At 41.0% G+C, this 15,158-nt stretch overlaps 1 protein-coding gene across 1 annotated transcript in view; it reads right to left on the minus strand.

Moving 5' to 3' along the window:
- The window catches only part of CUNH20orf96 (chromosome unknown C20orf96 homolog), a 23,698-nt gene that overhangs the window by 2,935 nt on the left and 5,605 nt on the right, over positions 1-15,158 (minus strand). The window contains exons 3-4 of the mRNA XM_023742396.1: positions 7,250-7,365; positions 2,512-2,670 (exon numbers count right to left, since the gene is read on the minus strand). Coding sequence (XP_023598164.1) covers positions 2,512-2,670; positions 7,250-7,365 — 275 coding nt within the window. The remainder of the gene's footprint in view (positions 1-2,511; positions 2,671-7,249; positions 7,366-15,158) is intronic.

A 15,158-nucleotide genomic window follows, 5' to 3' on the forward strand; every position in this document is an offset into this window, starting at 1 on the left:
GGGGCAGGGAGCACAGCCTGCTGTGGCCTCTTAGCACTTCATTAGAGGAGTCCCCAAACGCAACCCCACTCCCAAACCCTGCAAACATACTACAGCCTGAAGAAGTCACCTGTTGCCCCACTCCCCTCCGAACTTCCCCTCCCCTACCACACTACCTTCAGCCGATGGCCCTACCACACCCCTGGCCACACAAGCCCCAGCCCCGGCATCAGTCCTTACTCGGCTCTCTCATCTGAATGTCACCAAGTTGTATATAGATTTCATCCCCAAACAGCTCTCATAGTCATGCCCTTCTCTCCATCTCCAGGGCCACTATCATATTCAAGTTCTCTTTATCTCCCACCTGAAATATTGCCAACAGCTACTCCTAAATGGTCTTCCTTTGCTCTATTCTCCACACAACAATCAGAATCCTTCTTTTAAAAAAACAGCTGACCATGTCCTCCTCCTATTTAAAACTCTTCAATGGCTGCTCACTATCCTATGGAAAGGTCCAATCTCCTTACCTTAGCCAACAAGGCTCAAAGATCTAGCTTATGCCAACCTCATCTCTCTGTTATCCCCTCCTCACACTTTATTGTCCAGCCAAGTTAAACAACATGCTATGTTCCCTTTCACCCCAGGCTTTGTGCATACCATTTCCTCTGCCCACAACATTCTCCCACTCTCTCCCAGTTAACACCTACTTCTGCAGTTTTCTGCCTGTCATGGATTAAATTGTGTTCCCCAAAAAAATGTGTGTATCAATTTGGCTAGGCCATGATTCCCAGTGTTGTGTGGTTGTCCTCTATTTTGTGATTGTAATTTTACATTAAAGAGGATTAGGGTGGTATTGTAACACCTTACCCAGGTCACATCCCTGATCCAATGTAAAGGGAGTTTTCCTGGTGTGGCCTGCACCACCTTTATCTCTCAAGAGATGAAAGGAAAGGGAAGCAAGCAGAGAGTGGGGGACCTCATACTACCAAGAAAGCAGTGCCAGGAGCAGAGCGCGTCCTTTGGACCTGGGGTCCCTGCATGGAGAAGCTCCTAGTTTGGGGGAACACTGATGAGAAGAAGGCCAGCAGAGAGAGAAAGCCTTCCCCTGGAGCTGACGTCCTGAATTTGGATTTGTAGCCTACTGGACTGTGAGAGAATAAATTTCTTTTTGTTAAAACCATTCACTTGTGGTATTTCTATTAGAGCAGCACTAGATGACTAAGACACTGCCCAAGCATCTCTTTCTCCAGGAAGCCTTCCCAATCCTCCCATGTCTTGGCTAGAGGCCCCCTCTGAGCTCGGCAAGCCCTGCATTCTCATCACAGTACATGTACAAGGTTTTCTAACTGTCTGTGACCCCACTAGAACATGAGCTCGATGTGGATGAGGATATCCTGCTGAATGCTATTTCCCAAGGGCCTGGCCCGTAGGAGGCAATTGGAATAAACAAAAAATGTATAAATGGACCAACGGAGAAAAATCAGAGAATAACTTAATCTTAAGTTTGGAGAATGTTCTACTAAGTTTCTTTGGGCTGAATAACTCTCTATTTCTTTGGCCTTAGTCCCCAAGAAGTCTGAATTCTCCCCTCATCTCACAGGCTCCAGGTGAGCTCAATCCTTCTGCTCCCTGCAGTCTGCAGACAGCGGGCAATTAATTTTCAATTAAGCCATTTTCTCAAGACTCTTCTCCAGCCAAAACTCCTCGGTCCCCTGTTAACTTTCAGCCCTCTCACCCCAGGGTCACCAAGCCTGTCCTAGAGGAAGCAGAGGATGCTCCCTGGGTTCTCTGCAAAGTTAATCTTCCCCACAGACTGTAAGTGCCGCCACTGGGAAGAGGGCAGCACAGTGGAAAGAGCACAGACCCTGGTGCCAGCATGCCTGCGTTCAAATCCCAGCTCTGACACTTGCTAGCTGGGTGACCTTTGAGCAAGTCAGCTAGCCTCTCTGTGTTTCCATGCCTTCATATGTAAAATAAGGATAATAATAGTACCCACCTTGCTGTTAAGGATTATACAGACGTATATGCATGTGGTGCAAACTACTAGATGAAAGGTTGGCAGCTGGAACCCACCAAAGGTTCCTCGGAAGACAGGCCTGGGGGGCTGCTTGAAACCCCATGGAGCAGTTTTACTCTGCACACATGGGGTTGCCATGAGCCCAAATCAACTCGATGGCAACCAACGTGTGTGTAGTGTGTGTATATACAGCACTTTGTATTATAGAGATTACAGCAGCTACTTTCTCTTGCACACCTATTGTGTGCCAGGTGAGGAAACTGAAGCTCCAGGAGGCGAGATTAACTCAAGTCTCCTAGCTAGTGAGCATTTGGATGAGACCCCACCTCGGTCCGATCCCAAAGCCCCAGTGGGTGGGGCAAAGGGGGAAGGATGCATGTTCGAGGTGGAGCAAGCCTCTTGTGCAACGGGAGGGCAGGAGAGGGCGCCGGAGCGCTCGGAGGGCAGCGGAAGCCTTGGGCACGCGCGCTGCGCAGAGCTGAGGCGGGGCTGCAGACACCCGTGCGGGGTCTTACCCCGAGGATGTTCTGCTGCTGCAGCATTTCCCGCACTTTCAGGGCCGTGCTGTCCTCCACGTTCTGGATGGTCTTGACCAGGTCCTGGTTGAGCTTGGTAAGGAAGTTCTCGTGGTTCTGGAGCACCTGCAGCGAGGTTCGCCGGTTCCTGAGCACCATCTGCGGACGGAAGGAAGGGAGGCGGCGCTGCGCGGGACCGGCCGGAGCCTCTGGGAGCCTGGATACCAGTGCCTCCCCGCCGGACACTTGCCCCCTTGTGGCCGCGACTGGTAAATGCGGCCGAGCTGGGCGGCGGTTCCCCATTGTCTTCGCGTCAGAGCATCTCGCCTGCTAGGTTACTATTTTCATCCTTTATGAAACGCCCCTTTTCCCCTAATTTTGCATCTCTGAAGGGGGGGGGATATTTTATTTATTAGTAGGTAATTAAAATAAAGGTGTGTCTTATATTGATGGCATCTTAGAATCAATAAAATCTAATACCATAAATCCTGTGAAAGCCGGAGCTGTGTAAGGTGGAAACCTGTCAGAGAAGAAAAACTCACATATTTTCCACTAAAACAAGCGATAGAAAAGTGGTAAGACTGCACCCTGCACCCTGTCAAAGGCAGAAAAGTTGCAAGACCCAGAAAAATAAGGCAGTCCGGCCGAGTTCCGGCTCTCAGAGGTTTCACTGTTATAATGAAAGCTGTCTTAGGGAGGTAAGAAAGCAGCAGAGGTGGCAGGGTGTCTGGAGTTGAAGCAGGGGAGGCAAAGAGTGGACGATAACAGCCCCCATTTCCTGTCAGGTAGCTGAGCTAAGTAAGTACAGTAAGTACTCTCTGAACAAGGCCCCTGTGGAAGCAACAAGAGTCTGAAGGGTTAAATGTCTGGCCTAAGGTCATACTCAAGAGGTACATAAAGTCTAAAATAACAATAACCAACAATTGTGGGGCCTGCCTACTCTGTGCCAGGCACTGTACCTCACTTGGCACATGGTATCAATTCATCCTCCAACTGCTCTGTTTATTAGCCTTATCTTAAACAGAAACCCTGGTGGTGTAGTGGTTAAGAGCTATGGCTGCTAACCAAAAGTTTGGCAGTTCGAATCCACCAGGCACTCTTGGAAACTCTCTAGGGCAGTTCTACTCTGTCCTACAGGGTCACTATGAGTCAGAAGGCTTAAAACTGAGTGGGCTTAAAACTGCAAGCTGCAGCGAACCACATAGTGAGTGAGACTTGGACGTTAGGCCTAGGCACACCTTGATTCAAATCCCAGCTCTGCCACTTACCATCTAAGGGAAACTGGGCAAGTTAGTTAACCTTCCAGAGCCCCATTATACTCATTCTCAAGGTAAGGAAACTAATACCTACTTCAGACAGCTGCTGTAAAGATGAAGAGAGATTATTCATGAGTGTGTGGCGCCTCACACTCAGCACACCCTCAGTGAACGGTCCCTGTGACTACTTTCTCTGGCTCTCACCATCCACCCCTGCCACACCTATTTGCTCTCTTCTTTCTTCCTTCTGTTCTTCCTAATTTCTCTCTCGTTTGCCAGAAACTACCCCTTCCTAACCCTTGCTCCCTTATTCCTGACATAATAGCTCAAATTATTAAGTACTTACTGTCTGCATTACTTCACTTCATCCTTACAGCAACCCTATGAGATGGGCACTATTTATTAGCCCACTTTATAGAAGCAGAAACTGAGGTTCAGTAACTTGCCCACATAGCACAGCTGTTGTCATTGAAGTCTGGACTCCTAGACACTCCACTGTCTTGCCTACACATCTCCAGACCAAAATATCTCAAAATAGGGATCTTGTGAAAAATGCCAGTCTCCAAGTCCCGGGCCCATTGAGCCAGCATTGTTGGGGCTGGCACCAGGAATCTGTATTTTTAATATACAACCCCCTCCCAGGTGGTTCTAATAAACAGTATACTTTAATGACCTCTGCTGCTAGAAAGGGGTCTTCCCTGACCACCAGATCTAATGTAGAAACCCTGCTTTGTTTCATTCCTGCCCCTTACCTCAATTTGTAATTATGTAATTACAATTTATAATGTGTCTCCCCCTACCCTAATTTATCTTTCTCCAAGACTTACCACCATCTGACAAACAGATATTTTTCTTACTACCCCCGCAACCCCGCCACTAGAATGTCATGCCAGCGGAGCAGGGACTTTGACCATTTTGCCACAGCTGTTTATCTCCAGCATGTAGAACAATGCCTGGAGCTCAATAAATATGGGTTGAATAAATTAATGACTATCTTGGCATTTTTGGTTTACTATGTGTCTCCCCACTGAAGTGTAAGCTCCATAACAGCACAAATTGAGTGTCTTGTTCACAGCTGTATCCAGCATGGTGAATGCCTGTGAAAGACACCTGTGAAAACCTAAGTCAGATCATGTCCCTGCTCTACTCAGAACCCTCTAGGGTCTTCCAGTCATACTCAGTATAAATACAAGGTCTAATCATGGACAAGCTATCCCCATTGTCCCCCACACCCTATTACCTTTCCTCCTCACTCATCTGCTCCAGCCACACCGGCCTCAGGGCGTTTGTACGTGCAATTCCCTCTGCCTCGAACAGTCCTCCTTCAGATGTCCACACGGCTGCTTCCTCACTTCCTTCAGGTCTCAGCACAAATGTCCCTACCTTAGCAGCCTTCCCTGACGAGCCTGCCTAAAACAGTCACTGCTACTCTATCCTCTGTGCCTCTCTAGCCTCTTAACCTCCTTATGCTTCTTCACAGCTCTTATCATCACTGCACATATATTTATTTGTTGTGCTTATTGTGTGTCTCCCAGTAGAATGTGAGCTCACCCTCCCTAAGGTCAGAAGCCACATCACGGCTGAATCCTCACCACAGAACAAGGCCTGACACGCTGTAGGTGCTCAATAAATATTTGTTGAGTAACTAAACAAATGAATGATTATAACAGACAGTATTAGGAACTGGTTAGGGGCACAGGTTTTAGAGCCACATTGTCCCAGTTCATGATCTGTATCAAACAAAAACCCATAAACCACCTGTCATTGAATTGTGTCCTCCAAAAATATGTGTCAACTTGGGTAGGCCATGATTCCAAGTATTGTGTGATTGTCCACCATTTTGTCATCTGATGTGATTTTCCTATGTGTTGTAAATCCTACCTCTATGATGTTAATGAGGCAGGATTAGCAGCAGTTATGTTAATGAGGCAGGACTCCATCTACAAGATTAGGCTGTGTCTTAAGTAAATCTCTTTTGAGATATAAAAGACAGAATGGGACCTCATAGCACTAAGAAACAAGAGCCAGAAGAATAGTGTGTTCTTTGGACCTGGGGTCCTTGCACTGAGAAGCTCCTCAGCTGAGGAAGATTGATGACAAGGACCTTCCCCCAGAACCAACAGAGAGAAAAAGCCTTCCCCTGGAGCTGGTACCCTGAATTTGGACTTCTAGCCTCCTAGACTGTGAGAGAATAAATTTCTCTTTGTTAAAGCCATCCACGTGTGGTATTTCTGTTACAGCTGCACTAGATAACTAAGACACCACCCTTCAAAAGTCCGTAAAAATATAACATCAAAAATATGAGTTCCATTTTGATAAAAGATTCCATAGAAGAATCCTGATCAAAAGAGGGAAAATGCAGAAGAGAGTTTCAAATTCTCATGGAATCCAGACTTTCTGGAGCCATGGAAGGTGGATGAACCCCTGACTCTATTGCCCTGAGATCATCTTTAAACCTTAAACAACAACATCCCCTAAAGTCTTCTTAAAACCAAACAGTAGTTTAGCTTAACTAGTAAAGAATGTCTGCCTTGAGCATTGTGCTCTTTTAAGATCTATCCACATGGGATCAAACTGACATCAGTAACTCGAAAGAGCAGACAGGAAATTTAGGGGGCAGTGAGTTTATGTTACTGGGGGAGGAACAATGCAGAAAAGGAGGGTGAGAATGGATGTACAACTGGAAAAATGTAATCAATATCACTGAATTGTACATGTAGAAATTGCTGAATTGGTGTATGTTCTGCTGTGTATGTTCTCAACACCAACAACAAAAATAAAATATTTTAAATACATATATATATATGGGGGAAAAAAGTTTTAAAGCAAATATATTTTTTTCCTATTTCCTTATATAGTAGTCATTGTTCAATGAGCTACTAAAAAATTTCTTAAAGGAGTTAAGAAATTTTCTATATTATTTTGCAGTGTATTTAGTATTTTACTTTCTGCTATGGACACTAAAGACCCTCCTTCTTTTAGTCATTTCAAATACTTTGAAACATTGTCCAGATAATTAGAGAAGCCATAAAACAGTAAATAGTGAGAAAATTGTTTACCTAAAATTCTACCAGTTAATGTGGAAAATTTAATGCTAAGCTTCTAAGCCTTTCTTCAAGGTGCACTGGAAGGTTAATTTACTGGAAATTTTAAGATGTTCAAGCCACTAGATGGTGTTCCTAATGCAGTGAAATAAAAAGTGATTCTGATAGTTTTCCTGAGTCTTAAACACAATGGCAAAAGCTTTGTTTTACTTGCTTTGACCACTGGTACTACCATTTTCCAGGCTTTGTGACCTGGAGCAAGTCACTTACCTCCCTGTGCCTCAGTTTCCCCATTTGTGAAATAGGGGTGATGATGAGTGTGTCCACAGGGTTGCTGTGAAGAGGCAGTGAGTCCAATCTCGCACCCAAGAAGGTGCGCGTTTGCTAAACCCGTTGCCCTACCAACTGCCCTGGGCCCAGTGTCCCAGGCCCCCATACCCTCATTAGCCGGATATTGGCCTGCATCTTGCCAGGGTCCAACTTCTCCCCTCTGCGTGGTTCTCGCTGACTCCTCGGCTGGCTTGTCACCGATAACATGGACTTGGAGAGCAACACTGGTAAATGGGAAAGGGCAGGGAGAGAGTGAGAGTCCAGGCAGGCCTAGGGTCAGGTCCCAGGGAATGCACCATCAGTGAGATGGGGCACAGACCACAGACCCACCCGCTCACAGCCCTATAAGAGGTGAGGCAGAGGATGGAGTTCACACCCATCGATGAGCTCCCCGGGCCCCACTCTGAGCCCTGACATAAGGCAGGGACAAGCCCAGAGGAAAGCAGTGACTGTGGGTATGGGGAGAGGGGAGAAAAGGGGCAGCACAGGAAACGGCCAGACACTCCCGTTCTCAACCCTTCCCATCCAAAAGAGAGTCAGGAACTCCCACTCTTCTTCGTGTCTTGCCAACAGCTAGGCAGCATGGGACAGCAAGAAGACCGGAGTTCCGCAGGCCTGAGTCCAAATCCCCGCTCTCCCACTGACCTGACGAGTGGAAAGGTCAGGTGGGACAGGGATTAAAGAGCAAAAACTATAGCACCAGACAGCCTGGGTTTGAATCCAGGCTCTACCTTCTACTAGCTGTGTGACCTTAGCCATGTTACATGACCTCTCTGCCCCCCAGTTCCCCAATGTATAAAATGGGAATAATCATGCCTACCTCATAGGGCTGTCGTGAACATTAAGTAAGAAGTTACTGTCCATTAAAGCATTTGGGATAGTGCCTGACACAAATTCAGTACTGCATATACACTAGTTGATAGTATTAAAATAAGCGGGGCTTCGAACCGGAACGGAACCGAAAACCAAAACCAAAAAAAACCAAAACTTCCGCCAGAGTGAAACCAAAACATGAATCGAAAAAAATGTTTTCCTGAACCCGAACCGAAATCAAAAACCTTTATTTTTTTCATTCCACTGTTTTCGGCTCAACGATAATTTTTAAATTGTAAGCAAGACCAGTGGACTATTAATGTTTGCTTTGGATCTGGTGCCCGTATATGACGAATGCTACGGCTGCCAACCAAAAGGTCAGCAGTTCGAACCCACCAGGCACTCCTTGGAAACTCTATGGGGCAGTTCTACTCTGTCCTATAGGGTCGCTGTGAGTCGGAATGGACTCGACGGAAACAGGTTTGGTTTTTTTTGTTTGGTTGTTTTTTCTGGCACATGGCTAGGAGGGCACAGTTCATTGTTGGGGCAAGCAATGCTGCGTAGCCACAGCTATAGGTGATGTCTGCTGTTACTCGAGACGCTTCATAGGCCAGTCGGAGTTTGCTATTTCCCCTCGGTGCTTCACTGCTCTTTCTCAGTAACGGGCTAGCTATGCCTACCGAACACCTGAGAAACGCTTGCCAATTGAGAATACTCCTAGTGAGAAATCTGAACGAGCTGGTTAAAGTTCATCAAGTTCTCAATAGAGTTTCACGTGAACGGAAAATTGTCAGATGACTGTAAACATTTTCAACGTACGTTATTCACATTTAAGTGTGATATTTAAATTCAAGAAATAGAAAACTGCATATAATTTTTGGAGGATTCCATTATTGTATTCAATCTCGATGTAAATGTACTCTCCCAAACTGTACTTACATGTTTAAATTCGATATTTATCTCACAAACCGAAAAGTTAACAAATCAGCAATTGGTTGGAAGAAAATGTTTCGACTGAGATATACCATTATTTCACTGAAAACAACTTGATGGCATCACTATGAACTGAGATTTTTCTTCAAAAGGTGCTGGATAAATGTACAAGAACGTTGTAAAGTGGGACTTCAAATGGAAGAAATCAGCAAACCCTGTAAATGTAAAATCGAAGTTATTCTGATTTTTCTGATATACCAAAGATACACGGCCAGGAGCATTTTAATATGTACTGGCTCTAATTCATTTCTACGAATGTATTTATGCATTCTATTGTTTTTATGCTACCAAAGTCTAAGACTTGTTTTTACTGTAATGTAATATAGTGACTACAAAATATGCCCTAATGTTAATATTATTTCTTATCCCTTGAATTCTAGTATGGGACAAATCAGAGAAAATCCATGTCAAGAATTTTCAAGTATGAAAAGATTGAAAATAAAAGCACGTGTAAAATTTGCAACATAGATATGGCTGGAGACCAAGCAGCGAATTTATAGAGGCACCTGTAGTGCCACCTTAAGGATGAATACAGTGCAGTGCAAGGCAAGAAGACAAGAAAGACTGAAGAAAATGTCAGAAGTGTTCCAAATAAGCAACAAAAAACATTAGATGAGTTTGCCATTCCGGAATGCCTTAAGGAGAAATTAGGTAACAAACAATTGTCGATGATGTGTTGAATTAGGTACTGTTAAGGGTTGTTTGTTTGAGTTAATTGAATATTCAGGATTCTGAAAAATTTTAAATCCAATTATTCCTTCAATTGGTCAAGCTTTTTCAATCAACTCAGAGAATTTTAGGGAAATGATACCTTGCTTGTCCTTAAAGCTTAGCTCCAAAATTAGTAGTAACCTAGAAAAGTGAATATTCTCTTTGAAGGTGGTTATTGCCAGTAGATTGAGTTGGTCAATTATAGGAATTAACCTCAATTCACACAAGTTGGTAAGACACATCTGTTGACACTGGGCATGAAAGAATTAAAAGAAATACACACAAGTCTGTACATTTAAAAAAAAAAAAAAAACACCGTCTATCAAATTTTAGAGAAGTACAACAATGCTTTACAACGGATTTATTCTGTAACCACAGATAATGGCTTTAACGTGATTAAATTTGTTAGTTTGCTCAGAAATGAACGTGAAATCGAATGGCAAATGTCAGGGCAAAATGATGAATTTGAAGACTCTGACTTAGTGCACTCTGACTTGCAGACATTAACCGTCGCTGTGAAAGCGACAAGATTTATAAGAAAAGAGAGACTGGTATAAAGTGTGCTGCATGCACATCTCAATTAGTTATTAAAGACGCAAAAATGATGCTAAACTGGAAGAATTTTTAGAATGTCATGAACTTGTTGGAGTACTTCGTATTCCAACATTGTATACCAAATTTTCAGAAAATAATTTAAGAAAACCTGTAGTGGATTTCCCAACAAGATGAACAGTATACACACCATGTTAGAAAACTTACTAGGATGCAAAATTCTCTTTGGTGCATCAGCTGAGAATAATATGAAATATTACTTTTCTAATGACAAATGTGGAGGCCTGGTGGCACAGTGGTTAAGAGTTTGGCTGCTAACCAGAAGGTCAGCAGTTTGAATCCACCAGCTGCTCCTTGGATACCCTATGGGGCAGTTCTACTCTGTCCTATAGGGTCGCTATAAGTTGGAATTGACTCAACGGCAATGGGTTTAATTACAAATGGGCATATGTGAAATTAATTTTAGAAACTTTAAAACCTTTAAAGAAAGTTACAGCAAGATTGCAAAGTGAAGAAGGCTGGAAGGGACAGGAACGGGTCGAATGGACACAGGGAACCCAGCGTGGAAAACAGGAGTGTGCTGTCACATTGTGGGGATTGCAACTAATGTTATAAAACAATATGTATATAAGTTTCTGAATGAGAAATTAACTTGAGCTGTAAACTTTCACCTAAAGCACAATAAAAAAAAAGAAAGAAAAATAGAATGACTGCAAACAAAGGAAGATTGCAAAGTGAACAATTAACCATGAGTGATGTTTTTGATATGTGGGTGGAAACTAAAATGAAATTAAGAACTCTTAATAATACATTCGGAAACATATTGATTGAAAAATTTAATGTCAGGGAAAAGATTATCATTGAAAATGATAGCATATTAAGAACAGTTTATCTAGATCCTCGTTATCAAATTCTAATTAGTTCTGAATTTAAGGGGAAGCCATTTAAATTTAAAAAGCATTTGGGAAACGACAGAAGATCTGAAAAGGAGCAGTACTCAAAGTGTAACAAAAGAAAGCAATTCAGGGAATATCTTCATTTCAAATGGTGACATGGATGAGATGGAATTATTTCTCAAAATGAAAGAAAAAAAGTTATATTGCTATCAAACAACTGTACTGTTTATATTGACTCTATTAACAAGTTTTGATGGTGTTCAAAGAGTGGAGAGAAAAAAGTATTCTTGAATTTTAGGAAGAAAACTGTTCACAATATCCCCAGTTATATGAAATTGTTACGGTGGTTTGAGGTGCACCGCCTACTCAGCTCAGTGTTGAGAGAGCTTTCGCAGGTCTGAAATTCATCTTGCGAGACAACAGAGATAGCTTAAATGAAAAAATATTAAGACGACGTTCTTTTAATTAAGTGTAATTATGGTTTATCGCAATGATGTTTTCTAAATGAACTGTAAAATTATGTAGGAATTAAATCTATATTTGTAATAAAGTGTTTATTTTATGTAATGTTATAAGCAATTCTTCAGCTTAGAACTGGGGTGAATATTAAAGTATTAAGTATTTTATTGCACTTTGCTTTTATGTATTGAAGGAGCCCTGATGGCGCAACATTTAAGTATTTTACTGCTAACCGAAAGGTTGGTGGTTCAAACCCACCAGTCACTCAGCAGGAGAAAGATGTGGCAGTCTGCTTCCGTAAAGATTACAGCCTTGGAAGCATGATGGGGCAGTTCTATTCTGTCCTGTAGGGTTGCTATGAGCCAAAATCAACTCAACAGCAATGGTTTGGTTTATGTATTGATGTATTAGGTTTGATAGCACACTTTGTATTTCTAGAATTTTGTGAATAAATTGTTATCAATTTTGCATGACTATTAAGTGTTAGTAGTGAAATGTGGCCTACATCAAAATTAACTTTCTTTTCAGTGTAGTTTATAGTATTAAGAATTTCCTACTAAAAAAGTATTTCAAATTTTCAATATTTATAAAGTATGTTAGGAGTGCTTTTATCACAATACTATTTTTAAAGTGACACAGTGCTGCAGTGAATTCTAGTATTTTAAAAACAGAATTTTTAAAAAAAATAATATATTTTACATTGGTTTTTCTTGGTATTGAAATGTTTTGAGGCAATGATTAAAAGTGAACATTACTGTCACTTTAGATTTAATTGTTAACGAATGTATAGAAAGAAATCATTTAATATTGCTACTTTAAAAACTAATTACAAAATGGGATGAACAAAATTTGAGTTACTACCAAAATGCAATTTTCTGTGGGTAAACCTTTCCGTGAGCTTTTACAATAATGGTCTAATACAGTATTTATCTTTTTGTGATTGACTTATTTCACTCAGCATAATGCCCTCCAAATTGGTCCATGTTGCGAGATGTTTTGCAGATTCATCATTGTTCATTATCACTGTGCAGTATTTCACTGTGTGTACGTACCAGAGTTTGTTTATCCGTTCATCGGTTGATGGGCATCTAGGTTGTTTCCATCTTTTTGCTATTATGAATAATGCTGCAATGAACATGGATGTACATATGTCTATTCGTGTGATGGCTCTTATTTCTCTAGGATATATTTCTAGGAGTGGTATAACTAGATTGTATGGTATTTCTATTTCCAGCTTTTTAAGGAAGTGCCATATCATTTTCCAAAATGGTTTGTACCATTTTGCATTCCCACCAGCAGTGCATAAGAGTTCCAATCTCCCCGCAGCCTCTCCAACATTTGTTATTTTCTGTTTTTTGGATTTGTGCCAGTAATGTCGGGGGTGAGATGGTATCTCATTGTGGTTTTGATTTGCATTTCTCTAATGGCTTAGTGATTGTGAGCATTTCCTCGTGTGTCTGTTACCGCCTGAATGTCTTCTTTAGTGAAGTGTCTGTTCATTTCCTTTGCCCATTTCTTAATTGGAGTATTTGTTGTTTTGTTGTAGAGGTGTTGGATTTTCCTGTAGATTTTAGACGTTAGACCTTTATCAGATTCGTCATAGTCAAAAATTTCTTCCCAGTCTGTAGGTTCTCTTTTTACTTTTTTGGTGAAGTCTTTTGATGAGCATAAGTGCTTAATTTTTGGAAGATCCCAGTTATCTAGCTTATCTTCTAGTGTTTATGTATTGTTAGTTATGGTTTGTATCCTATTTATGCTGTGTATTAGGGCCTCTAGCATTGACCTTATTTTTTATTCTATGATCTTTATAGTTTTCGGTATTATATTTAGGTCTTTGATCCATTTTTAATTAGTTCTTCTGTATGGTGTGAGGTATGGGTCCTGTTTCAATTTTTAAAGATGGACATCCAGTTTTGCCAGCACTATTTGTTAAAAAGACTGTCTTTTCTCCATTGAATGGATTTTGGGCTATTGTTGAAGATCACGTGACCGTACATGGATAGATTTACATCTGAGTTCTCGCTTCTGTTCCATTGGTCAATTTATCTGTTGTACCAGTACCAGGCTGTTTTAACTACCATAGCTGGATAGTAGGTTCTGAGATCAAGTAGTGCAAGTCCTCCTACTTTATTCTTCTTCTTCAATAGTGCTTTACTTATCCAAGGCCTCTTTCCTTTCCATATAAAGTTAACGATTGGTTTTTCCATCTTGTTAAAGAATTCTGTTGGTATCTGGATCAAGATTGCATTGTATTTGTAGACTGCTTTGGGTAGAATTGACATTTTCACAATGTTGAGTCTACCTATCCATGAGCATGGTATGTTTTTCCATTTATGTAGGTCTCTTTCGGTTTCTTGCAGTAGCATTTTATAGTTTTCTTTGTATAGATCTTTTACGTCCCTGGTTAGATTTATTCCTTAGTATTTTATTTTTTAGGGGCTATTATAAATGGTATTGCTTTCCTGATTTCCTTTTCATAGTTCTCTTTATTGGTGTATAGGAATCCAACTGACTTTTGTATGTTTAGCTTGTATCCTGCTACTCTGCTGAACCTTTCTATTAGTTCCAATAGTTTTCTTGTGGAGTCTTTTGGGTTCTCTACATATAGTATTATATCATCCACATATAGGGGCAGTTTTACTTCTTCCTTACCAATTTGGATGCCCTTTATTTCTTTTTCTTACCTCATTGCTCTAGCTAGGACTTCGAGCACAAATGAACTGAATTTTTAAAACTTTGGTGAAGCAGAATGATAACTAGAATGGAAACAATTACAGTTCAAAGTCCAAACAATGGCCTGAGAATTGGGACCATAGCACCACAGCACCATAGCCCAAAGGCATAGGAGATATGCAAAACTCCATTGGCTGTCTCTGAAATAACCCTAAGAGCTAGAGACCTGCCAGATAACTCGTATATGAAAATAATTCAGATTAGAATAAAGCATTTGGAGGGCACAGACTTGGAATACGGCCTCCTCTCAGCCTGTCCTGTATTAACACAAGACAATTCACCTAGGTAGCTGCTGCTCCATTCACAATTCATCGAACAAGTCAGTTCACTTGGGAAAGATATTCATTCTTTCTTTAATGGATCAGTATCCTTAATCCTAGAAAATGTTAATATTAAATATCGAGCTGATGAAGTGAATTAAAATAATTACCTTTCTGTTATATGTATATATTTGGTCTTTAATTGTATTGTATCAAGAGATTGAATGATTAATAATCTTGTGATTCTAAATAAAAGTATGTAAATTCAATTTTGTCTTTGATTTGCTTCAAGCTGAAAATTTATGACACTCGTAAGTTTGTATATATTACTGGAACTTTTAAGAAAACATAAAATTACCCATATTTAGAGGTTTATTAATTATATTTATAAGAATTATTTAAATACCCGATGGACTTTGTTAATGAGACAAATGAACTATTTGAAAATGAAATTGAATATATTAAATTTTAAAATTTGGCTTAAAAAGTTTAAAAATCATTGCCATCAAGTTGATTCTGACTCATAGCAACCCTATAGGACAGAGTACAACTGCCCGATAGGGTTTCTAAGGCTGTAAATCTTTACTGAAGCAGACTGCC

The sequence above is a fragment of the Trichechus manatus genome, unplaced genomic scaffold, assembly GCF_000243295.1.
Source record: "Trichechus manatus latirostris isolate Lorelei unplaced genomic scaffold, TriManLat1.0 scaffold00008, whole genome shotgun sequence".
In the NCBI taxonomy this organism is placed as follows: Eukaryota; Metazoa; Chordata; class Mammalia; order Sirenia; family Trichechidae; genus Trichechus; species Trichechus manatus.